The sequence below is a fragment of the Electrophorus electricus genome, chromosome 4, assembly GCF_013358815.1.
Source record: "Electrophorus electricus isolate fEleEle1 chromosome 4, fEleEle1.pri, whole genome shotgun sequence".
Taxonomy (NCBI): Eukaryota; Metazoa; Chordata; class Actinopteri; order Gymnotiformes; family Gymnotidae; genus Electrophorus; species Electrophorus electricus.
Genome location: NC_049538.1, coordinates 26,461,647 through 26,487,542, shown reverse-complemented (window position 1 = coordinate 26,487,542; position 25,896 = coordinate 26,461,647). Strand labels below are relative to the sequence as shown.

Below are 25,896 nucleotides of genomic sequence, written 5' to 3'. Positions count from 1 at the left end.
TTATTTATATGGCGCTTCTTCAGCGATATCGGCAAAGTTGTGCTGAGCAGGATTATATAATGGGAACAAACCGTTTTAATAAGGACTGGGTTAAAGTACACCAAGCCCTTCCGTTAAGGGGAGATGAGACCTAACAGTGAGCCGTTCTGATGGGTAAATGGATGACAGGACTGATTAAATGGCTTTTGCAAGTGCTTGATGGGGAATGTGTTCTATCTCAGGTCAGGACAAGTTAAAGACTCAAACATCCAGAATGCTCACAGATGCCAGCCAACTTCACGGCCAGAATCACGTTTCTTACCGCAACGGGCATTATCGACACTTAGGGAATGACAGGCTCTCATAATACAAACTGTTCGTTGCCATAACAGCACTGCCCCGAAACATCACAATATACAGCAGGAAACGTCTTAAATGTTCTAACTGTTGCAGTTTCATGTGTTTTGAACCCGAGGGGGGAGGTTTACTGTTTTTATTGTGTTGTGAGCGCAGAGAGAGGAGGCGTTCCAGCATGGAGGGACGTTGGAGCAGCACTGGGGAGGTGCTGGAAGCCACTTGCCGCCAGCACTTGTTAGGGGGCTGTTAAATGCCACGTTGTGATCTTTAAGAACACTGAATAAAACGAGAGACACACACACACACACACACACACACACACACACACACAAAAAAAAAAACATACCCAAAGCAGCCATCTGGTTCTGGTTACCGCACTGGAAATCTGATTAAAGGCAAATCTCCAGCCACACAGAAAGGCGTTCACCATTAATTACTGAGAACAGCTTAGACAGATCAGACCACAAAGAACTAAACTCGAAACCAATGTTGTGATTCACTCTCCCTTTAAATACGAAGCAGGCTCTCAATAATGAGCAGAGCATGGAAGTGGGTCTCGACTGTACAAATTGAGGTGAAGGGGGAGAGGAGGGTTTGTGGTTGGCTGGGCTTCAAAGTTAAATGGCGTATCGAGTTTCTTTCTCCTGCAGAAAGCCCTCAGTGAAATAAAGCGTACAGCTCCGCTGCCAAAAGGCTCTCCTAAATAACATCACATGGTCTCTCAGACTGGAGCTCCAGCGTAGCCACTAAGGCCAAGAGAATGAATAAAACCACATTAGCCACAATATCTCCATTCAGTCGTAGAATGGAAAACATACAGGTGCGAGTCTAAGCAAAGGACTTCCTGCTACTCTAGACTGGTGGAGGAAATAAATCTTATTAACTCAAATGAAAGTGCAGATAAATGACCGTGTTGAGGTGAGTGTAAGGCTATGAGCGCCATTTCTCTGGTTACTGTTTAAATAAAGACCAGATGGGGAAAGGTTCTGGAGAATATCTAAGAGGGTTAACCTCAAGGGATTTTGTTGGAAAGAAACACCAGCATGACTGAGAGATGGAATTTTTCCCCTCTTTTTATATTTTTTATTTTCTTTTTCTTCTTTTGGGTGAGGACTGAGGACAGGCATAGATTTCATTGAATACACAAATGTTAGGTCTTAATATAGCGATTTTGAAGCTCAGGTTTGAGACTTTATTTGCTCATGAAAGTGAGTTTTACAGCAGGACATTTATATAAAATCCACAAGCATTTCTCTATGTAATGTAAATTATCTTAACAGAAAGCAAACTGGTTTTCACCACTAGCCACAAGAGGGCAGTAGAGTTTCTATGTCAGACAAAAAAAAATAAACATGACAAATCCCATCAGTCTCTTGATGCAGAAGCCTGAACCACACTTCAGAGCCAGAGCTGAAGGATCACGTGCTTTTTAAAAACACGCAAACAAATAAAAAAAAAAAAAACAGGCAGGTTATCAAAGGCATTTAAAAGAACCTCCATTAGTTATGCCAAACTATTATCAAGAGTAGAAATTGATTTATACCCATGGCTAAATATATTATTAAAATTACAATTGTTCTATACATTTATGTATTATGACAGGATGTATATAAAACACTTTCATAATTAAAGTACATTAAAGTTTCTGAACGACTACTGGCCACATTAGGCCATGACCACAATCTAGAAGGTGTGATGTTCAAACAGAAAAGTTCAGCGCGATGTTCCACATATGGCTTAAAAATTTATCCAGAGGACCTTATCAGCATTGGTCTGTAAATCTCTCTCACACTCACACTCATAGATCAATACACACACTCCTGTCTGATCTGGGCAATCTGAAGCAGCGCCTCTCTGGCCTCCTCATCCATGTAGCCCTGCAGGCAAAACACACGTTCAGTCAGTTCTGCTCTGCTCAGTCAGGACATGAAACATCTGAGAACATAGAAAACATCGGATCCTAAACTCGAAATCGTACCTGAGCTGCACTCAGAAGACGTGTACGATACATAGAAAGAACCTGCCTATAACGGCTTCCGGAGTTCTGTGAAGCAGAAGAACATATGGGAAAAAAATGTATATTCCAAAATTAGTGCAAAACATATATAATATGTAATATAATATAATATATATAATATAATATAATATAATATATAATAAAACGTTTCATGCTTCATTGCACATTTTAACCTGCACAGTAAACGCTTATAGAAATCTTGGTGCCTGCTAACGAGGAACACCGAGCCCTACTGGTTGGACTACTTTGGATAATGTGCCTTGTGTTTGCATTACATGGACATCTATACATTCATTTATATCCACGAGCACAAAAACCAAGTCTGAGACAGGTCCACTGAAACAGCTCTGATGCCTTAATGACAGCAATCAAGCAGTGTGAACCAGCAGAGGTCATTCCACAGTCCACGGCTAAACACCCTGCACCTGTGCAGTGTAATGATAGTCTCAGTCTCCTAACCAAACAGCGACCCAGCACAGAAACTGCACAACGCATTATACAGATTTTTTTTTTAAAGATTTGCATGCTTTATTTAGATAGGTTCGTATTTTTTTAATATCTTCCACCTGAACTGAATTGTGCAATAGAATGTGAGGAACAGGAAATGAGACGTCCAGGCTATGAGGTTACTGTGGGTGAAATCTGAGGCAGGGTGGGGGCGGACGTAGGGGCAGGGGTGGGCATTATGACAACAACAAAAAAAACGTTAGTGTTACATTAAATAATTAATGCCACAATATTTAGTTTTTCTGAGGTTTGTTAGTAAACTGGATGCAATTCAGCACCAAAACAGCAATGCAGGAGACTGTAGGAGACAAACAAACAAACAAATATGTAAAGACTATGCAACAGGTCTGTGTTAGAAATACTGACAATATCCATTATGTAAAGAAAAGCACACAGACATATTGGTACATTGCCCACCCCTAGGTGTATCTTAATGAACTCTGTAAATAACAAGCACACCAAAGTCAGACACACAAGGCATGAAAAGTTTTCTTTTTAGTTTTCTTTGAAATGGCAAATATAAAGCAAAATAAGGATATATTTCCTCTCAATTTCTAGCTGACATTTAAAAAAAAAACAAAAAAACATTTTTGTAAGAGTAATTTCACTTGAAAATGGCACTTGGAAATGTAATTTAGTGTCATTTGGCTTCTCTCGGCACAACAGTGTGATATGGCAGCCTCCAGTGAGTCAGTGCAAGAGCAGAGCGCCTGCTGCTTGTCTGTGGTGTAAATTCAGGCAAGGTGAGGGTCTCCCTGCACGGTGGGCTCACGTGTCTCGGCAGGTGCAGGCCAGCGAGGGGGGGCCCTCCCTCTGAAAACTGCCTCCACGCCATGGAGACACGGGCCACTGGAATAATAGATTTCCCCTGCGTGCTTCAGCACACCCCCTTCCAGCCAATGGTTGGAGAGTTTAAAAAAAAAAAAGTCTCACCTCACATTGGTCATGAGAGAGTATGCAAAGAGGTCAAAAGGAAACTCATGAATAAATATGTTGCTCATGAACAGAAATAATGTTCTGGCTTTAGGCTTCGGTGGTGTGCGTAATTTGTGACGAGACAACAGACAAGGCTCAGACTCCGAGGCCTAACTACCACATTTCGTTGGAGGCTTGGGGGCGGGGGGGACTGACCTCTAGTTGTTGCTGCAGGCGGTTAATGTGTGTCAGTAGGGCGGCGCAGTCAGAATGTGTGGCATGGCAGGGGCAGCGAGGCTCTGATGAGCTGCTTTGAGTCTCCCTTTGGCCCTGTGCCTCCACCACATCCTCCAGACCCTGGGATGGAAAGCACGCAGGGTAAGGCCGCAAAAGTCCGAAACAACGACCACGACAACAGCCCTCCAAATTACAGTGTAGGAGTCTAGTTACACAGATGGGATTCCTTGGAGAAACAATACAAAAATATAACATGGATTTAATCTGGCACCAAAGCTGAATAGTCGTTGAATATAACCCAAATATGAACAATATGATTTATGAAGGGTAATGGACATCCTTGTTCCTCAAACCTTGTCTTGTCCTTCAGGAGGGTCTGCCAATATTCTCTCCTGGCCAGCACTGGCGGAGGACTCAGTGCACTCGGCACTAATGGGGAACTCACTGGTTTGGCTAGTTGGCTTCGTACTGTCCTGCGGGGTTCCAGCAGCCTGTGAATCCTTATTGTCCACTCGTTCTGGGTGAGACTGAGCTGTGTCTGGTCGCCTGCCTGCCTCCCACTGCCTCGGGGTCTCCCCAGCGTGTTGGTCCCTCTGCTCGCTCTCCATCTCTTTAATGATCAGCCTGAGCTGGGCCAGCTCCCTCTCCTTCTCCTCCAGCAGGGCCGCCGGCACAAATCTTGCCTGCAGCGCCTCCTGCAAGACGTCCAGTTCGGCCTTCTGCTCCTGCAGCTCAGCGAGGAGGTCTCGGTTCTCCTCCTCAGCTCGCTGCTGCTGCCGCAGCGCCTCCGTGGCGCGCGCCTCTGCCTGCCGGAGGGCTGTGCCGAGAGAGCTCCTCGCCGCCTCGCGCTCCTCCAGGCTGATGCAGTCCTTCCTGACTGCCTCCTGCCGGAGAATCCCGTTAGCGAGGTCTGCGGTCTTCGGAGACGCAGGCTGCCATTCTGAGGAGGTTTGTACCTCCTTGCACGCCACTTCAGCTCTCTTGGCCTGCACGGTGGCCAGGCTCACCTTCAGCGCCTCGCTGTGCTCGTCTCTCCTCTGCAGGTCTTTGGTGAGTTTGTGCACTTCCTGCAGCAGCTCGTCCCGCCGTGCACGCTGCTCCTCCAGCTCCCTGCGGCTCTGCCCGAGCTCCTCCCGGGCCTCCTCCATCTTGGCCACAGTCGCCTCCCTGTGGGCTCTGGCCTCGTGCCGCTGCGTTCTGAGATCCTCCACCAGGTTCTCCCGCACAGACACCAGGTGGGCCTGCATCTGCCGTACCCTGGCCTCCGAGCCCGCCATCCTGCGCTGCACCTCCCTCAGGGCCTCCTCCAACTCCCAGGCCCGACCGTGAGCCTCCTGCAGGGCCAGCTCTCTGTCCCGCTTTAGCGCCTCATAGTCATGGACCTGCCTGGCCAGAACTGACTCCAGCTTCAGCACCTCCCCCTGGGCCGCCTCCTGCCGACGCCATGCCTCCTGCAGCTCCCGCCTCAAGGGCTCCACCTCCCCAGTTTGCATCTTTGCCAGTCTGAGTGCTGATCTGAGTGAAACAGGAGCTGCTGGGTGTTGAGCCTGTAATACATTCAAATAAAAGCAGAAACAAAGTGACACCTCGCCTCATTCTCTTGGGAATTCTGATGGGATGAGGGACTCGAGTTTGATTTCAAAAATCCTGCTATCGAGTGATTGAGCGCAAATGATTTAGATCTCTGCAGCTCTTACTATCTACAGACTTACAAAAAAGACAAAGTCAACAATTCAATTCCTACATGCCAGGAATTGGATATCCAATCCACATGAAATCTACAAATAAAAAGGTAGCGATGACCACAGTTTATTAAAGTGACCTTCAGATCAAATAAAAGCTCATTAAGAGCAGCTCATAAGTCAGAATCAGGACCGAAATGAAACACCGCAGAATAAGTAGTGAAAGAGGTTCCAGAGGAAAGGCCAGGTACCTGCGCAGACTCTAAATGAGGACTCCTCCTCTCCTCTGCTCCTGCAGGACAACATGGCACAGTCAAAACAGCAACTCAACCATTCAAGCTACCTGCTGCATCAATGATACTGGGCGAAACGAGAAGGCCGAGCGCTTACCATCTGTGGAGAGGCTACCACGCTCTATCTGTAATTCAGACAGCAGTCGTTATAAAACACAGCCTCTTCGTGGAGGAAATTAGCTGCCAGTGGCTGGGTTTTAGTCAGCACCAAGAGAGTGACTCACCGCCGACTCGTGTGCTGATCCGTTTTCCTGTTTCGACACTTCTGTGCTGGCCCCGTTGATGCCAGAGGATGAGGCTTTGGCAGCCTTGCGAAAGAAGAATATCGCAATAACAGTGGTTATAAACCTTAAACCACCTGGAGAATCACACTGCTTGAAGTGGCCTGTGTTAGTGCATCTTGTGGCGTTACTCGGGAATGTACAAAAACACTGTCTAGCATGAACAATAGTAGCAAAACAGCTGTTCCTTTTAATCATTCTGACCGCTCGGTTCAGTCCTGTGATTTAAAAAAACAACAACAACAAAGAACAGGATCTGAAAATCAATCTGTGTTCACTCTTACAGAATATAAACAAAATTGTTGTTATCTGAGATCTACTGTGTCCTGCCCAGATCGGATATGTCTGAATCAAATTAATGATGAGAACGGTTGACAGATTATAAGTTAATTTCCCAAAGTTAAAGGGTAACATTCTGCTCACATGTGCAGTCAACTTCCTCATATGAGGCTGCGCTTCAGTGTACAGTGACCTCTGCAGAGAAAACCAATACACATTCTCCTTCATTATTAATTAGGCCACAGCAAAGGGGGGAAAAAATCGTTCTCAAGCGCGTTTACTAAATTGCACAGCTATAAGCAGTTCAACCTCTAGGTGGCAGTAATGCACACAAATAGCTGGAATGAGAAGCAGCCTTAGATTTTCTGTTTAGATTCAGGAAATGTCTTTAGAGAGCCAAAGCAAATCCGCAGTAAAATGGCAGGTGTCAGAGAAGGCACATAGAAACATAATTAAATCATTAAATTAAACTAGTTTATAAACAACACTTCACTGAGTAACCAGGATGAGTTACTTCATAATTACCTGTAGCTGTATCTTCTGTGCAGTATTGTCAGCCTCTTTAGCTGTACAAAGGAAGAATCGTGCATTTATTATTAATACATTATTTGTCTGATCCTTCCATTAACAATTATAACGTTTTTTGAAAGGTATGTGATGTTTCTTTTATATGCCATGTGCATTTTGGTCCGTGTTTGTCAACCCAGACGGTTTACATTCTGCTCTGACCCACCTCCCACAACACCCGAGCCCAGCCCTGAAGATCACTAAAATCCTCGTACATGCACGCTGTGCACTAAAGGTTAGAGCGAAAATATGGCCTCATCCACAGTTCCTGTAATCTGTGGCAGACTCGAGATGTCCTCTGCCGAGGCCTCTTCTTTATTGGAGAGTAAAATATACAACACTGAAACTGCCTTAGGAAATAATTTACTGCAATGGATTTAGTAAATCTACATATCCAAAGACATACATGATTACACCTCAAGGGTTTCTGCTTTAATGAGGTGGTTGTTGGAGAGATATTTTATTGATCAACTTTATTGATCATAAGGGGAATTTCAGAAGGGTTTAAATCACATGGTACTTTCAGGAGGTCTCCCATCCAAGCACCAGCCAGGCCAAAGCCTGCTTCACTTCTGAGACCAGATGAGATCAGGCATTCTCAGACCGGCATGGCCATAAGAACCTCTCGAGTAACAGCTGAACACACCGATTTGCTACAGAGATGTGTAACAGAATCTGACTGAGTGTAGTCCTGTACCTACCCACACAAATCTGGGGAAAACGGACCTCTTATAAAGTACAAAATCCAGGATCAGTGATCTGCACTGAAATGTGAACATTCTTGCATCTAGCCAAATTCTTCTCAGCATGTTGCGTTGACATACTGCCTGACGGTGATGGAACAAAACTGAAGAGGACCCGTCTGGCCTTCTCAGCTTTCTGAGATGCCTTCATTTACAAGTTAATACCGCATAGATTACGCGTACGTCTGCATGAATAAATACATGAATTAAAATCTTTAGCTGCTATTTAAAAGAATCCACAGAACCAGTTGACCTTAATGGGTGGCCACAATTTGGGTGCTATGACCTCAAAAGCTTGGTTGCCATGGGTAACCGGGTACACAGAACGACTGATTAAGCTCATTGGACCCAAGAGAATGAGCTGCTAAAGTAGGGTGAATTAGTCACATATTCAGCGCTCTCATTGTGTAATACTTATAATGCAATAACAGTAGGGTAAGAGTGTGAATCTTAAACTGAATTCTGCACTCTACAGGGAGACAGAGAAGAGAGCCAAGTGCAGGTGTAATGGGAGCCTGTTCGACTTATTATGAAGTGTAGCAGCAGCATTCAGAACTGCCTGCAGTCATCCAAGGGACGACTTACTAAGTGTTGAAAAGAGTGAACTGCAGAAGTCGACATGAGATGAAATGAGAGCATGTATAACCAGCCCAAAGGACAGGGACTGATCAAATATAAGCCCTAAATTACACAGAGGGGAGGGTGCTAAGAGAAGGGGCCTGCTATGTTGCTCAATCACAGGAACCGCTTTTTCCGGGCCAACGGTCAGAACTTCCTTCTCATCAGCATTAAAGCTGTGGGGAATTTTCCACCCTCCAGCCCCCAACAGCCTCAAAACAATCAAGGAACCTCGCAAAGCTTAAATGAAAAATATAGATGAATGATTTAGAAGCTGCGTCGTAAAATGCCTCCCAAACAGGGTAAAACTTCCAGGAGCTGGTTTACCCTGGCATGCCGTCTCCCAGGCTTGTCCGACCATGGCGATCAGGGCTTGGTCCTCGCTTAATCGAGCATAGTGGTAAGGGTCGTGACCATGGACGTCCACAGCAGTAACGTCGGCCTTATTCTTCAGCAAGACCTCCACTACGTCGCGACAAGGGTGCTCACAGGCCAAGATGAGCGCAGTCCTACGTGCGTCCACACAGACAGACAGAGCATGGCATGTTATAGAGAGGAAAGCTGTCGCTGAAAACCTCCAAGAACGGCCTCAGTGTTCATTCGTGACCTTGGGTGTTCTCCCTGGCCATATGATAAAGTCAGTCTACATGGTTTTTCAGGGTCACAACAGATAGTAATACCTTAACCATATTTGATATAAACACAAAAAGTGGCAATGTGAATACGTCCTCCTTTGCTGCCATTTGCTTGGCTGGTCTGTTTCCTCTGCTGCACTAAGTGAGTCTCTCATCCAGAGTGCAGACATGCAGGGCCATAAAAATACATTACTAGTTGGCAGTTAATGGCTATGAAGAGAATTAGAAATCTGAGGTAATTGCTTTGTCTTGATCTGTACTTGTTCATTACTGGCCGCGTTAGACTTAACTGACAGCCTAGACTTGTCATCAGATACAGACTGGTTCTTTGGTTGTGGACAGAAAAAGGATGAGACCTATGGATCAGCTCACACTGAGCTGAACTGACTTGAGTCCTGTGACCACCTATCCAATAAAGGTCTAAAGGTTGACCAACATGGCTGTTATGGCCCAGAAACATACAGACATTAACAATACATCTACAGGGTGTTTTTAATAAAGCGGCTAGTAAATGAAGGTCAAGGATTATTCTTCACTACTTCAGGAACTGCAGTGAATGCCACGGCACGGTTACAGCTACGGCCCCCGCATCCCGGTCCTCAGCATCTCCTTGTTCGCAGCATCTGTACCTCATGTGTACCGTACTTCACTTATGTGCTGGACTTCAGGTGTTTGTCATGAGGTCTCACACCTTCCTGTGTACTTGCATCTGTCCGTTTTCTGTGCCCTGGGTACGCCTGATTCTTGCTTGTTTTTCTGCCTCGTTGTCTTAGTTAGTTATTCTGTTCATTTAAACATTCTGCTTTTGTGTCTAGCAGTGTCTCTTTTCACAGGCATGGAGCGGTTTTCATACACCAGAACAGTGAATTTTACACAGTAATTCAACATGGTATGCCCTAAAACCACATTTGCCATGCGCACAATTAAAACCGCAGAGCTCATCTTAAAGTGACCATGAAGCAATTGCTGATTAGGTTCTTAAATGCCCGTTCTTGTTTTTATGCTAACCACCAAACCAGAAGAACCATAACAAGTTATTCCACACTGCGGCAAAGGCAGAGATCCTGAGGTTCAGGTCTGGCTGCTGGCAGGTATGGGCCCTGACCATCAGACCAAGCAGCCAGAACACAAATTTAACCCTCGAGTGACCATCTCCATCACACAAACCTGTTATCCATTAAACTGCATGATTTACACTTTGAAAAACAACTCGTGAAAAACCTGTTTCTCTGCCTGTGTGCTGCGTGTACCCTAATAGGTGAGTATTTCTCGAAGGACATGTATTCGTTATATAGTTCAGAGCTTGGGGACCCAATTTGGCTTCCCAAATCATCCTTCTACAATCCACAGCCTGAACTGGTTTAGAATATAAATAAGGACAGAGGGGAAAATACAGACTTATTTTGTTTGTCTTGGGAAGTGCTGGAAGCCCCACAGTGCAGCAGCTGCTGGCATGCTCGTGAATGACTTCTCCGTGCTGCCAGTAACAAGGGAGACTGGCCATCCTGAGGAGGACACACAAAATCAACACAAACCTCAACAATGCTTCCATTTCAAAGTTGGTGTCCATTTATAAAACACTCTGCTTCTCCAGCTAGGTTTCCTTCGATCATACATTAGCTTCCAGCCTGGGAGGTTAGGGGCCAACCAGAGCGTGCCGAGACGCATGTTGCTAGGTGCCACATCATTCTGAGGTGCTGTTCACACGGTGTCAAGGGACAGCTGACTGCGCTCATAGGGGAATTTCCCAAAAGCAACATAAGTGTTAAGATCACCTTAAATGAGAGAGTGAGTGTTCACTGTGCTACTTGTGTTACGATGCATTTGGGAAGCCCAGTTTGGGTCTGTAGATGTGACCTAATGATTAACTAGCATCACATCAAATTCCCTGGCTGTGGGAGAGAAGAACAAGGCTATTGTTTCCACCCAGAGAGCAGAGGCGGAAGTTATAATCAGACGTCCTGCCTTACTCACACCATTTAACCTTTAAATTTTACATTTGTGACATGATGATTAGGTAGGGAATCCAAAATGTGCTCAAGCTATGTGCTCATGCATTTGTACATACTCATACTATGGCAGCATAGGAAATTTGTTGCAGGTGATATGTAGTACGTGGATGTAAACTTGGTCTCCTGATCACAGATAGCTGTAGCAATGCTGTGATTCAAACTAGCAATAACCAGGCAACAAGATGAAATCTTAGTTGTATCACTTGGGAGCCAAAGAGCTAGTATAAATATTACCTAAATATTGCTCAAAGCAGCTGGAGTTATTTAAAAACTAATAATAAAAGAGGAGAAACGCCTCTTCCAGCTGTATACTCAATAAAATAAAATTCTGGAAGCAACAGGGGACTTCTCCTCCCAGAAACTGTGACTGGGTAATACTTCATAGTGTTTCTTAGGACTACGGGCAGGATCGAGTGTCCACGGTTTCTGGAGGACAGAACGTGGCCCGGTGGTTTGAGAGGAGAGGTGTTTGCTTTACGTCCCGCATTACAAGATAAAGGCCTTCAACGATAGGGCTTTGAATGTACCGGTCCCTGTGTGTGCAGTCATCATTTCAGAGAGCCATAAATACAATACTGGGGAGTTCCATCCTCAAAGCCATCAAGGTTGACTGGAATTGACCCGATTTCCCCTGATTTCATTTCACTGCTGTACTTGACCACAGAAGTACTAACACATGCTTAAACATATTTATTAAACAGTCATAATAAAAAAGGGGTGTGTGTACTTACCATATCAATGGCGCTGACAGATGCACCACCGTCACAAAGCATTTTGATTATAATGCTGTGACCCGCATATGCTGAGCGAAAACAGAGTAGAACAGCTAGATCAAACATCAACCTAGTCAAACTCCACTATGCTTGCACTGGGAATAATAATCCTATTATTATAATAAACTAGCTATTTTCATAACAGTTGACATTTCAAAAATAAAACCAGGTTAGAACATAGAAGAGACACAGAGTTAATAAGATTCATCAGGAACTCACCCACTATGACTCCTCAGACATTTGATAAACTGATGCTGTCTATTGATTTCCATTTTCATAAACATTTTAAAAATGCAGACTGGGCATGATCGTCTGCTTATGAAAGACATTTGTACCAAAATGTTCTATACGTTCACTACGTTTAAACTATAGTGTGACGCTGGGAGGCGAGGCAGGATGCAGAGTCAGTGGCGTTCAAACGAAACCAGACTTTTATTTTGACACGTAACAAAACGCGATAGTAAAACGTGAAGCACAACACATCGAAAACGAGCCAAAAGCAAATAACGCACTCTAAAGACATCAGGGGAGCTGAATAAAGCAGCACACACTGGGTTGAACACCGACAAGTGACGACTACCACAGAAGGACTTATATATACACATGTATATATACTCTAATGAGGGACAAGTGTAACTAACAAGGGAGGGACATGGCCATGTAGACAGACAGACAGAGAGACAGTTAATTGTTTAGGCAAATGTAAACTTGCTTACGAGATGAAAAACATATTTATATATTACTTTATACAACTGCTTAAGACAAACACACACACACCTGTCACAACTACTCGCCGATTCCCTAATCATTGTGACGTTGACAAGAATATGCTATTTTGATTTATAAGAGTCACCCTCCCATTTGGTAAAATGCTATAAAGCACCTACATGTACACAAAAGTGCGAACACAGTCTGTGGTTTTTAACGTTCTCTCTAATTCACTCTGGGAACAGAGGCATGACTGCAGAGACTCATGAGGGGATAAAGTGGTAGGCTCAGCTGTGGTGGTCACACAGAAATGCTGCTCTCCTTTCCTTACCTGCGTCGTGCAAAGCTGTCCTCCCCTGCAGGTCTGTGATGTCAACAGGACTTCTACACTGCGGAGCGACATTCATAACATGCAAATATTGAGTAGTACCTCACCCCTTAAAAACACACCCCCTTTTGTTTCCCCACGAAAAAGCTTCTGCCGACATTATTCTACACTACACAAATCGTGTTGTGCAAGAGTAGCTCATGAACGAATGCTCATGTCTTTCACCCAGTGCGATGGGTCCCCATTTATTTCTCAGTGTTTTCTATACACTGAGACTTTGCTGCTGAGGTGTATATATATTAAAAAAAAAAAAAAAAAAAGGTTGCAGCAACCTCACTTCAGCGCAGACATTTGATGTAAGGGAACAAAAGGAGAGGCAGTCGGAGAGACGCACAGACTGTGAACACGGCATGGAGCAGAAGAGAACACCGAACAGCCAGCACTACTTGGACTTGTTCATCAGGCTTTGGAAGGAATGTTTTTTGGTGGGGCTGTTTTTCACAAGACACATCAAGAGGTTGTCATTCCAGGGCGGCTGCTCTCATGAGTCTGACTTCCTGCGATTGTTAGTGAGTGAAAGCCAAGCTGGCAGTACCTGCAGCAGTCTCTGCACGCAGGCAGAATGGCCCCCTCCCGCAGAGAGATGCAGCGCTGTTTTACCTGCACAAAGAGAACAACATGCACATGCCAAACATGCTGGCCACGCGCACGGCCTCCGCAACAACACACGGCTCACTCGGGAGTCTCTCTGCACCCTGTTGCTCTGCTCCGCTTCCACCTAGTGAACGCAACGGTATCTGAATTGCCTCCGAATCGAAAAGTGGGGCTTACCGGCAGTGTCCGAAGCGTGCAGGTTGACGCCATGGCTGAGTAAAAGGTTGAGGCCGTTTATCAGCCCGTTGCTGGCTGCTAGGTGCAAACTGCAAAGAACAGATTAGAAATTTTGGGTTTTTCCTTCAACAGATAATGAAAAACAAGGACAGACAAGTAACAGTGCACATGAACAAGTACAAATTTTGGTGAAAAAGCAAACAATTCAACACTTTTGGACAGTTTTCGATTCTCTAAATGTGGCTTGTGAAAAGCTTCAAAATGAACCGCTGTGTTTAATCAGGTGTTATTTAGTCTTGTCATTGCAGTCAGGGGGCAGATACTCAGCCTGAATCAGAATTCTTTCTTTGAGCTCGACCTCACTGGGCTTGTCCACATTAGGCAAATATAGCAAAACCCACAGAATGTGTTTTCTTTCACTGTTCATTTTTGTCAAATTTGCGTTAATTCAACCCAAGGGATTTTGCAATGTACACTATGCAAAAGGCAAGCAGCCACTGCTGGATTCTTAATCTGTCACTATCTGTGGAAAAAAGAAGAGATAACGGTAAGGTTAGAACGTAACTGAATTGACGTTAGTATTATTTTAAATGAGACATATTAACAATGCAATGTTCCAGCTACGAATATAATGGAGACTGAATCTGCATCACACATTTTATCACTTGCAGACCATTTGAGGTTGACTGAATAGGTGTTGATACATATTTCATTTTATGAGGAGTTTTAAAATAAAATACTTCAGTAATATTAGGATAAGCTACTTTTTTCTTTTTTATCCATCCTTCAAGTTCTGTTGGGTTTTACATGTATAATAATTACAATACCAACAAACACTAATGCAAGATTGATGAACATTACATGCTTACTAAAATTTGCCCAGAGTGCAAATCCTCAGAATGAATTCATTACTGAATTATAATTATATTTCGCAGAAAATATCTCCAAAAACCTAATCTGTTCTTGCAGTCCTCAGCATGTTGGATAGCTAACATAGCGCACCCACCACAGACAAACACACCAAAGTAACACCAACTGGGTAGGAGCCTACAACATTCAGCGAGTTAAGAAGATCCCTGAAGGTTTAGACAACAGCCCTTGACCTGCCCTGTCCTTGGAACTACCAAACATTTATAGTTGTGTACAAATCCCAACAGATGAACCAGCAGCAACAGCAAACCTCAACAGCAGACCTCAGTATTCTATGGCTTCTCTACTGGTGGACAGAAAGAGTGGAATGAGGAGGAGAACAAGGGGTACATAGAGCTCTGGTAGTGGAAATACTACGGCAGACAGCATTCAGTACATCTGACCAACCTCTGTGGGACAAAGGAGGTCATGGCTGTAAAGGAAGTACATCATGAAAGTAAGGGAGAAGGGACCAATGAGGAAAGGTTCTGTCTGTGTGATGAATAACCAGCAAGTAGAAGCACAAATGGTCTCCTCCTTTGTGCAAAAATAATGTAACGGGGGAGGGAAGTACAGTTTGAAGAGTGCATACATATATCTATCAAACTCACAACTTTACGGCTGAAAAAGAAGCTCCAACAGCTCCGTTTCCCCCGGAAGTTAAAACACCAACATAGCATTGCTGCCTGGTAGACCGCTCACCTCTCCTCTCAACTGTTTGGGTCCGGAAAGGGGAAACGCCTGGTGATTCAGCTATATGGTGAGTCCACTAACCAATAGGATAATTCCAGTATATGGCCACTGCTTGTTAAGGTTCTCTCAAACAGACCAGAAAATGACCAAAAGAGATACAAAAAGACAAATCTAAAGTCTCTTCTGATTATGATATCTAAGAATGCCCCTTTTCAATTATCTAGTACTTACTGCAGCTGGATCATCTATGCCAACCCAGTTAAGTGGTGCCATCTGACGCATGTCACAATTAATTTAAATGTTTAGCGCTCTAAAAAATATCCAGAGAGCTTTGACAATTCAGTTTAACCCACTGGTGTAAGCTTAGTAGAGTTGAAGTTGAAATTGCTCACTAATATAAATGAGACTTGTCACAAATGTAAACTTTTATTGGCTTTCAGTGGCCCAAAACCTGGCCATCTAAAGTTGTTATTAAGTGTAAATCTCTAGCCTCACAACAATCTGACCCCTCTGCAGGGGATTATTTTCCCATCGGCTTTGTATTGCCTCTGTACTCAGAAGGACTAAACCAGTTTTACAAGTCACTCTGAAAGTTCAGAAACGTTTGTGTTACTTCACAGTCTTGTTATCCAATATGGGAGTGAGGAGGCACAAACAGATTTTTTCTCGTTGCCATTTTGCCCTTGTTCACACTTCGAAAAGCACAATGGCATTCAACAGCATGTTGTGAGGTTGCATCAAGCGTAGACAATAGCATGACCTTATTCGAAAAACAAAAAATCTCATTATTATGTCTGACAAATGTAGACACACCAAAGTCTTTGAAAACACTTTTTTTTTTCAAGGACTCTTTAGAGCAGGTGAATATTTTAGGACTGAAGCACCTAACTGAAAAGTCTCAAAAGTCACAGAAAAGTGGTTGTTAAGGTAGCTTTTTTCCTACAGAGTGCTCTCTACGATGGACGTAATTACAGGGCTTCTGCTCTTTGACTGGCCACTCAAACTTTAATTTAAAAAAAATGAGGTACATCAGAAATCGGTTTCAAAAAGGAGAGAGATGTGTTCTTAAGATCCAAATGAAAGATTCCAGTAACAAAAAATCCCTGAACAATTCCATAACATGCTCAAGTCATTTTTTTTACTTCTTTAGACTGGATGGAATAATTTAGACCGAAACGTGGGGATTACTGTAAAGGAACTGACAGACATATATGATTAGACGAGCCCATTATTGGGGGACACTCACGCAGAGAGGCCTTCAGGGTTTAGTTTGGTGGGGATGGCTCCCTTCTTGAGTGTGGCGGTGACTTTAGCTACATCACCACTCTCCACTGCTTTTATAAGACGCTCGTCATACTTGCTCCACTCTGTACTCTGTAACATTGAGCAAACCACAAGATGACATCAGAATACACAGCAGATACAATGTCAAAGAAAAAGACCCCAAGACAACATCTAGGCTACATCTGGAGCTACATTTTGTTCTTCTGTAACTAAACTGAATGTTTTTTGTCCTCTATACAAGTCTATAGACAAGAGATGGTCTATTCTGTATGGCAAGATGGACTGTTTCTGTTTGCCTAATTATTCTTTAACCTAAAGAACAACTTTCTGTAGACAGTCAAACAGAAGCCCATCACCACATAGAATGGATTAGGTAAATCCTACATAGACATGGGATTCCTACATGAGAATGATGGGCACTGTGAAAATCCTCAACTAGGAAGGTTTGTATAGTGTACTAAGGATGCTATGAAATAGCCTCCACATATCCAGAATGACTTCATTCAAGCAGAACCTGGACTACTACATAGCAAACATTATTGCTCTTTTGAATAAAACTGGTTCTGGTGAACGTAACGAGGGTGTAACAGACATTTTCAATCCGAATTAACTTTAGAGTTCGTTTAATAATAGACTCCCTTAAAAGTAGCTTTACGGAAAATGTTCCATATAAACACAAAGTATATCATTATTTATATTTTGTATCACGAATAGATCCTTTTAATTAGGGTACAAAGTAAATGCAAACTATTCAACAACAACAAACCGAGACATTTAGCGTTTCTGTTGTGAAATTGGGGGCGCTTTAAGTGGCTGATAAAGGTGCATCAACCCTGCGACGGTCTTTTGACAGCCGGTCTGATCATGAAATCCACGCATTCTTTCGCCCGCTTCATGTAGTTATGGGCTCTCTCTTAACTTATTCACTACATGGTCATGTTAAGTTACTTATAGAAATCATACAATTACACACACACACATATATATATATATGTATAGTTAAATTAAATTAGGCGAATCGGTGGTCTTCGAGTTACACACACCCTGGTTCTTCTACAAAGCTCTACCTTAATAAGATAGCAAGTAGCCTAAGCTATTTTCTGAACGCCATGGACAAGGGCCAAAACGTAGCTAGCTAACTAACAGATAAGATTTTATCTTGTAACGAAGCGTGGGATCACTCACCCTTGTTGATGTTTCTTGTTTCTTCAGTCGACGTTTTAGACTCTTCATCGTTGCAGTGTAGCCTACTGCCAGAACGCTCAGCCAGTGACTTCAGTGCGCTAAGCTGGCAGGACCCGAAGAACTTGTCTCTGTCCCAACTTTTCCCGTGAACTCCAGCAGTCGGTTCCAACTTCCAGACCTGAGGCGTCTGCGTAAAGACTGGGAGCAGTGGGAATGGCTGAAGTATCGGAGCGAAGGTCATAACGAGGAAAAGTCGCCTCGCGTATGTCCGGCGGATTGTGTGGGCTGCTCCTGAGCATAAAGTGGCCTCGGGGTTTGTTTCGATCCTCTCAGCTGTACTGCGGCGGTGTCCCAGGAAGCGACACCCATTCAGCCAAAACACAGCCATAGGGCAGAATTGTGGACGGAGGCTCAGTTCTCAAAACTGCAACCATTTTCAGACCCCAGTACGACTGGACTAGCCCAGTGTAAAAAACATAAGCACGGGTTAACGATGTACAGAACACGATCAAATATGTCATGCATAATATTATTTACACTCGTGCTTAAGTAAAACAACGTAGCAACTGAGCATGAAAAACCCTAAAAGAACATTTCGGCCTTTATTTAATCAGCTAGAAGTTCAGTATTCTCTCATGACTATCAGCTGGTTACATACGAGTCAAACTTTCTTACATTAACTCAAACAGCTGAAATTTATATAAATACAGTAACCACAAAGCTTTATATAGTCGATCATTTGAATGGCTACATATCAACGAGCAGATGCGTTTATGAATAAAAATGGCTACAAATCTATTTATTTAAAGAGTGCAGTTAAGTTTAAGGAAGTAAATTTTTATTTATTAAGGCCATATACACCTTTTTATACTTATGCCTTAAAATCATACCACTGCACAAATGCTTTAAGACTATGGTACATTGGTCAACAAACCTTTAAAACAGTCTACTGTACACATTACACATAAAAGTAGCGGTCCCAACAAAGAAAAACAAACAAAACCAAAACAAACAACAAAAAGCCAGCAACCACAAACACCGAGCCATGTCTGAGAAGGACAATTTATTAACAAACATAAAAAAGCCCTACAAATTTGGCAGCAATTCCCTTGATAATTCACTTTTATCAAAGTTACTGTCAATTTTATTTGAACCAAAATATGTTCCACTATAGAGTTTGGAGCAGCAGCTTTCCACGGAGACTTAGTACCAGACCAGTATAATGGGCTGTTACATATCGTCTTAATTTACCTTTCAGTCGATCAAATGTTTATAGAGTCTTCTTTGGAGTTTGGGGTCTCCCTTAAAGAGGACTTTTAAAATAAACAAAATTTTAAAATACAGATCTTCTTGGAATTTGAGTTCACACCGCTTTGCGATGGTATTCCGGTGGTGCAACCTCATAGTCGCAGGCGTTGAATAGACATGAATTCTTCACAAGATACCTATATTAGAAACATATAAAAATTAGGGCATTTATATTACCATTCATTCCTTTTGTCAAAGCGCTACACAATGGAATGTAAGCAAAGTTGACTGCTTTATTCAAAACATTCAGTAGCATACAGATATAGTTAAAAATGAGGTTTTTCCTTCCCGATTTCTGAAAGCCTGATTCCTTCTCTAAACTTGCTCTTTTTACTATTAGATGCATTTTTAAATGACTTCCAGAAAACCAGAACAGGGTTCAGAGCAGGGGAACACTGTGCTGGTGAGCACAAACCCTTGTATAAACTGTGCTGTTTACCATTTATAAAAGCATCAGATGCGTCATACCGAGTTAGATGGGGGAAGGAAAAAAAAAACAAAAAAAAAAAAAACAGGCAACTTGCACTGCAAGTTTTAGACATGGCCAATACTTTATTTCTCATTGTAAGAGGAGGACCTGCATAACAAATTACCCCAGGATCCCATGTAACCCGAATAGGACTTGGCAATATTAATTTACTGCATGTCTGAACCTTGTTCATCTCTGTATCTCTCAATAATTAGATTTTAAAGACAGGTCCATACTCCCTTGCACAGCTCTTTTAAGCATGATTTCCTAACATCCTCAAAATGCCAAAAATTGACCTGTACTTACTTCAAGAAATCTTGCAGGTAGCTGAGAAGCAGGCTTAGGCTCTTCTCATCCAGAGGAGTGTATGCCAGCATGGCTCCAATTCTCACTGGCACACATTCACATAAATATGGGACACATGAGACCCCAACCCTTGTAAGGAGAAAATTCTACTTGACATTCACTTGCTTGTTGCATTGTGAAAATTTTCAGACAGGATAGTTAGGAGTCTTTAAAGGACTCCATTTAGCAGTCAGCTACGTCATAATTACAAAAGGCACTTTAGATCTAAAAATAAAGAAATGCCTGTCTGCTACATCCATAAGACACTTGTGTCCAGACAATTAAAATGGATTCAGAGTGAAAGTTTCATTTTTAATGTTCTGAAAGAATATGCTCCAAAAAAGCAAATGACTTGCACAGATTCATTAAGGAACATGCATTGTTAAGATAAACTGGGCCTCAGGGTGGCGTTGTATCACGGGGACCACAAATCAAGCTTTAGACTACAGATCACACACACACACAGCTTGACAAATGGCTCGTACCAAAGAGTCTCAGCAGGTGCGGTGCCCCATAGACGTGAGACATTGAGGTGTCCGGATGATTTGCCAGGATCTCAGCATATTGTGGTCTTTCAAACTTGTAGAGGAGCTGGGTGCCTAACATTACATTAAAGTACTCACGAATACCAGCAACCACTTCATTCACAGCATATTCCCTAGATAAAGACATCACAGAGAGAGTACTTCAGCATAAAGGAGGAAACATCTCAACCAAAACTACACACAATCTAGTGTTCTACTGCATGATGTTACTTGAATGGCTTTTTCTTCAGGAAGAACAAAGAAAGCATTCAAGCTACAATGCCTGCTACAACCTGTTCAAATGGTCTGTTCTTTAAGGGGAACAGTCCAATTTCCCAGTACAAATCATTCAAAACATGTTTAAACAGCACTATAAGGAGGATTAATGCTGCCTAAGGCAAAGACCAGTCCAGCTGGCTGCTGATAACCACACTGGCGTCTTCTTTCTCCCGTCTGCCCTGTGCATACTTCCATATTAAAATGTACATACTTGTTATCAGAGTTTCCTCTTGACTTCTTGTAATTTGCATAGTCCTCCAATACAGCATCAACATTCTTTTTTGCTGGCAGGTGGAAAAGCTATTAATAGAGAAACAGTAATTATGTTTAGCAAATATTTTCTGATAACAGACAAGAGCGTTTAACCCAAATTACCTGAGCAAAATTACTCAAAATCTACATGATTTTGGGGAAAAAAAAACTGTCAGAACAAATAGGTTGCACAAAAGGCAATGCATTTCCAATTTGAGTTAGATTAGAATTCAGGTTGGGTTGAATTTAAAGTGACACCTGCTTCTGTCTGGTGATAAGGTCCCAGTCATCGACTAGCCATGGTTTTAACTCCTCCGGAATCTTCACCTTTACTTCTACCCGATTGATAAAAGTTTCTTCCTGTAGCAAAAAGGCAAAAACAAAAACAAAAAACCCAAACAAAAACAAAAAACAAACAAAAAAAAAACAGTCTGATGAATGACAGTAACTAGAAATTTTCACTGTGATATCAAAATGGCTTGTGAGAACAGCAGTTTAATATGAATGAATATTTCACTAGACAGTTTTGCTGAACATACACTCTCCACAGTTGGGTCAACTCGGGCCCTCTTCTTACGTGGGGGGTGGGGCATTTCTGCTGTGCTGGTCCCCTCTCCAGCTCCTGGTGCTAGAAAAGGTGCAATCAATATCTTCATTCATCACTTAATTTCCTGTCAGTCAGTACTGCAAATTATGCTGAATATTCTATAGTAAACATTCCTATATCATCATAAAATTCCCTCTAAATATAACAAACTACATATCACCATATTCCAGTGATGCATAGGAAAAATGTTAGCCTACTCTTTTGTTTGTTCTTTTTCGCTTTCCTGAAAAGTAAAAGGAAAGAAAGGATTAGAAAGGTTATTTGTCTCTCTTTCCATTCTGAGATACTTTGTGGACACACCCCTCGCGAGCCCGGTGGGTTTGATGGAGTTTGAAACCAAGGAGAACTTACACGTCAACGTTTTTTTGCTGCACAGCAGCTATCTTCTTGCTTGGTGCGACTCCCCTCATCCTTCCCTCAACATAATGGTCTCTAGAACATGCGCGTGCGGGCACACACACGCGCGCGCGGACACACACACACACACACACACACACACACACACACACACACACACACACACACACACACAAACACACACACACACCCTTTAGTGAGACACCATCATATAAAGTCTGATACCAGTTTAAACCAAAGATGAATGAATGCTATTAGGAAGAAAATAATAATAATAATAATAATAATAATAATAATAAACAACAACAAAGTCACACCGAGGTTCCCTCATTGGCTCAGCAGGAGTGAAGCAAACTCACTGATTTGCCTTCTGAAGCTCTTTCTGTTTCTGTAGGTTACTGTCCACATATTTGAGCACACGGCTTTCAGGAACCCATTCGTCCCAGCTAGAAACAGGACACATTCATAAAGCATTTTCTAACCAAAAAAATAAATCAAAAACAAAATGTGATGTGTATTTCTTATGGAAAATAAGAAAACTTACTTTTTATTCCATCCACTGTAATGAATGAAGTATTTCACTTGCTTGTCCTTGATATTGATTTTTACACACTGCAAAGACATATTACAAACGTAAATATCTCCACACAAACTCTGACATCCATGTACTCTTTCATTTCGTCATAATCATTACCGTATTTTTAAAAATAATTAAGACTAAATCAGACAACTAAACAACTTGGCTCTCGAAACAGACTTCCTATTAAAAATTCTCTTACCAAAGTCAATGTAGAACTTCTACAGTAAATATATTGCATGCAATAGCTCATGTAAATGTGCACTCTAAGAGCTGACAAGGGAACATAAAGGCCACAGGGTTTTCATTTAGTTTTACTTGTTGTCACAAAAATGCTGACAAACCACACATATACCTTAGCTTCGTATAGCAATGGCCCATGAAAACACAGCACTCTTTCACCTGAAACCAAGAACAATAAAAAGTCATGCAACATAAGATTCTCTTGCCTTTGGTTTAGCTTTCTCCCAGTTGGATCTTTTTCAAAGGAATACTGACTATACACCTACTCATACACCTAATCGACGGTCCTTTATTTACCCAGAAGTTTGGGTCAAAAGTACCAGCCAGGCAAAGATGACATCAGACATCACTTTTCCCACTGAAGAGTTACAACTGAAGATGCAGGTTAGCACAAACATCTGAAGTTTGTATCCAGATGTCACAGTGATTAAAAAGAGTGGCTGTCCTGTGGATGAATAAAGTGGTCTTTGGGGTTTGACTAGTGTGATCTAGTTTCTTTTGTGTTCCCTGTATTTAATATGATGGTTGTAGCAGTGAGTGCTATTAAAGAGATAAATGCATGGCTATTGGCTCCTGTGGAGTGAGTTTCTGCCATTCAGCCATCCACCAACCAAGCCAAAACACCTTTTATTGTCCTGCACCCTAGAAAAAAGCTTTTTGTAAGGTTTTTTGCAGCTTGCCATTAACCACGTTACCAAACACTCATTCAGAAAAAGAACACATTTATTTGTTAGACGATAGAAGTGGACTCAATAAATACCAGCATTAACTGAATGAATTACTTAACTAATTGGCTTTAATATTAGCAAGACATGCGACTATTAGAACAGAAATAACCTGCACACCTGTCTTTCGATAAAGAGCTAGCAAGCGAGCTAGGTTAAAGGTTTATAAAATTACATTGCAAGTTACCTAGCCGGCCAGCTGCAAGTTTCAATTACCTTAACAAAAGTTGCGCTTATAGCCAGGTTATCTAATTACCAAATGATCTAACTCTCCCAGCTCCTACCTATGCTGTCTAATTTTACAGCTGACGAGAAAGCAGGTAAACTGACTCGCAAACTAGCCGGTTAGCCTTGCATGCTAACGTCAGCATGCGTAGATAGCGGCAGTCAGGCTAGAATGGCTTCAACGCGTTGTAATTAAATGTGCAAGAACGAAGCCTTACAGAATTGTATCTCTAACCGTTTAAGTAAAAGCGTGCATGCCAGAGACCTACCGAGTCATCACTTGGTGAGGAGGCTAGCTAGCTAGCCGCTGAGCGCGCGCCATTGTGCCTGCGCGAGCAGCGGCAGCACCCGCAAACAACAGTGCGCCGCACGAGCGGAGTCGCGAGGCTTTCTTTTCTAGCCAAGATACCACATCGCGAACGACGTCTTACCTTCTTGAAACTTAGGTTTAGGGTCCTGTTTAGGCGCCATTCACAGATTAAACAATAAAAATAGCTGGAAAATCACATCCAGGCATCGCCAGCTCCGATTGCGTTCAGATACGGGGAAGGCGCCGCACTACGTTTGGCTCCTGACGCATTATTTTAGCGCCGGTATCACGTGACGTCCTCCATGCAAAAGTATTTAGATAACACAAGGAATTGGATTCATTTATCTTTTCAAGATAAAGAGATTTTTAGCAAATGGTAATTGTAATTATATATAATCTGCATTTGCTCTGCTTTAGAATCTTGATACGAAATCCAGGACAGAGTGTATTATAATTTTCATTCAAAAGTTTGTGTTGTCACCTGAATAAACAGACTACATAGATAAATCCAATAGAAGCATTAATTTTAAGGTTTGCGATTCTCTACAGGCGTTATCTGAAAGGCCTGTAGAACTCAGTAGGTCTAATCTACAACTCCGGCTTTAAAAAAAAAAAGGAAAAAAGTAATTAACCATGTTTAGATAAATTTGTGTTGTTTTAACAAAAACATCTAATCTATGGTCACGGGAGGGGGAGGGGAGGGGTATATTATGTCATCCACCATCTCAAAACCTCCATTCAAATGTCCTGTCTCAGCACTACCGAAGGATGCCAGGGTTGGCTGGCCTGAGCCACTTAGACACAGGCAAGACGCTGAAGCATATGTGCCAGAGATTCTACAGGGCAGGCAGCTGCAGATGCCAAACTGTATATGCACTGCTGGGACCAGGGCACAGTAAAAGAAGGGACAGCAGCAGTCACGCCCCACTTCAGTCTCTCCGCTCCGGCGCACCAATAGAGAGGGCTGCCATCAGCAACCTGGGCCCCCTTCCCACCATCTCCATTGGGAACTGCTCTTTGTGACCACGGACTATTCTACAAAGTGGCCTGAGGCTTACCTGGTCCTGGACCACTGCGGAAGGGCCCCTGTGTGGTAAAGGAGCACCTGGATGAGGTTGTGTAATGGGTGTGGGGGTGTCACGCTGTTGTGGTTAACAGAGACCAGCTCACCCCCTACCAGCCCCATTTTAGAGGACAAATGGCCCGATGAGGCGCACTTGCTCAGAGTGGGCACCTCACGACACTTGTACTGGTCAAGATGGTGGGCAGGCTAAGGATTTGACCACAGAGAGGCCACCACATGAGAGGCACACACCTGCACACCTGAGACTTTACGAGGGGTGGCTGGGTCAGCGGAATTGCTGACCCTTGAGGAGTGGCCCAGTGGCGTTCAGAAGGAAAGCTGAGATGAGAACGATGAAGACTTCCAGAATAACATGTTTTACTTTTATTGAATGTTTAATGTGTTCATTACACAGATCAATTTTGTGTGTTTGGTTTGATCCTCAAATAGATTAATGAATTTACAAATTGTTTCTAACAGTCTAGTAATTCAAAGAGCTATTCCTGGATAGACTTTAAAAATTTAAAAAGGTCCTGTTTGAAGCTTTATAGAAACTGATATTTTGTTGGAATCCATTACAAAATTATACAGATGTTGGGAAATAAAATATTTTTCTGGTATTTAATCTAGATCCATAAACAAATGAAAGAAAATGTGAAAACAAAATATAGATAAAGACAAACACGCAGCTAGATTAATTTTTTTTATTACAGCTAAACCGCTCTCTACATAAACAAGTAACATTCATTAGGTAAACAATGTATCCCAAATCAAATAAA

The 25,896-nt window shown here is 42.6% G+C and overlaps 2 protein-coding genes across 7 annotated transcripts; both read right to left on the bottom strand.

The window, feature by feature from the left end:
• Positions 1 to 1,514: 1,514 nt before the first annotated feature.
• Positions 1,515 to 18,262, bottom strand: uacaa (uveal autoantigen with coiled-coil domains and ankyrin repeats a). Of its 6 annotated transcripts, XM_035525583.1 has the most exons (17): positions 17,834 to 18,262; positions 16,611 to 16,738; positions 13,763 to 13,851; positions 13,527 to 13,591; positions 12,935 to 12,992; positions 11,854 to 11,924; positions 10,509 to 10,615; positions 8,803 to 8,984; positions 7,073 to 7,113; positions 6,692 to 6,742; positions 6,212 to 6,295; positions 6,085 to 6,112; positions 5,946 to 5,986; positions 4,366 to 5,559; positions 3,992 to 4,132; positions 2,315 to 2,380; positions 1,515 to 2,213 (listed from the first exon to the last, which is right to left on the bottom strand). In XM_035525583.1, the coding sequence occupies exons 1-17, from the start codon at positions 17,879 to 17,881 to the stop codon at positions 2,142 to 2,144; spliced, it is 2,466 nt and encodes an 821-aa protein (XP_035381476.1). In that variant the 5' UTR covers positions 17,882 to 18,262; the 3' UTR covers positions 1,515 to 2,141. The 6 variants fall into 6 exon arrangements, with proteins under 6 accessions (XP_035381476.1, XP_035381477.1, XP_035381478.1 ...); XM_035525584.1 differs by lacking the exon at positions 6,692 to 6,742; XM_027022383.2 differs by lacking the exon at positions 1,515 to 2,213 and having other exon boundaries at positions 2,316 to 2,380; positions 4,458 to 5,559.
• Positions 18,263 to 18,649: 387 nt separating this feature from the next.
• Positions 18,650 to 24,307, bottom strand: morf4l1 (mortality factor 4 like 1). Its single transcript, XM_027022350.2, has 12 exons — positions 24,176 to 24,307; positions 22,907 to 22,953; positions 22,519 to 22,586; positions 22,334 to 22,420; positions 21,969 to 22,049; positions 21,815 to 21,840; positions 21,550 to 21,638; positions 21,269 to 21,370; positions 20,970 to 21,058; positions 20,441 to 20,613; positions 19,917 to 20,001; positions 18,650 to 19,278 (listed from the first exon to the last, which is right to left on the bottom strand). Exons 1-12 carry the CDS (start codon positions 24,213 to 24,215, stop codon positions 19,197 to 19,199), a joined length of 969 nt encoding a protein of 322 aa, XP_026878151.1. The 5' UTR covers positions 24,216 to 24,307; the 3' UTR covers positions 18,650 to 19,196.
• Positions 24,308 to 25,896: the final 1,589 nt, after the last annotated feature.

What these genes read in the sequence shown, in the direction of transcription:
- uacaa (XM_035525583.1), bottom strand. Translation starts at nt 17,881, where the DNA reads ATGAAGAGTCTAAAACGTCGACTGAAGAAACAAGAAACATCAACAAGG. An exon ending in GCACGCTTCGGACACTGCCG is followed by an intron (nt 13,592 to 13,762) that starts GTAAGCCCCACT and finishes CTCTTTGTGCAG; the next exon opens with GTAAAACAGCGCTGCATCTC. An exon ending in GCGTGCAGAGACTGCTGCAG is followed by an intron (nt 12,993 to 13,526) that starts GTACTGCCAGCT and finishes GTCGCTCCGCAG; the next exon opens with TGTAGAAGTCCTGTTGACAT.
- morf4l1 (XM_027022350.2), bottom strand. Translation starts at nt 24,215, where the DNA reads ATGGCGCCTAAACAGGACCCTAAACCTAAGTTTCAAGAAG. An exon ending in GAGCTTCAGAAGGCAAATCA is followed by an intron (nt 22,050 to 22,333) that starts GTGAGTTTGCTT and finishes CGCATGTTCTAG; the next exon opens with AGACCATTATGTTGAGGGAA. An exon ending in TACCTGCAAGATTTCTTGAA is followed by an intron (nt 19,279 to 19,916) that starts GTAAGTACAGGT and finishes TTTCTAATATAG; the next exon opens with GTATCTTGTGAAGAATTCAT.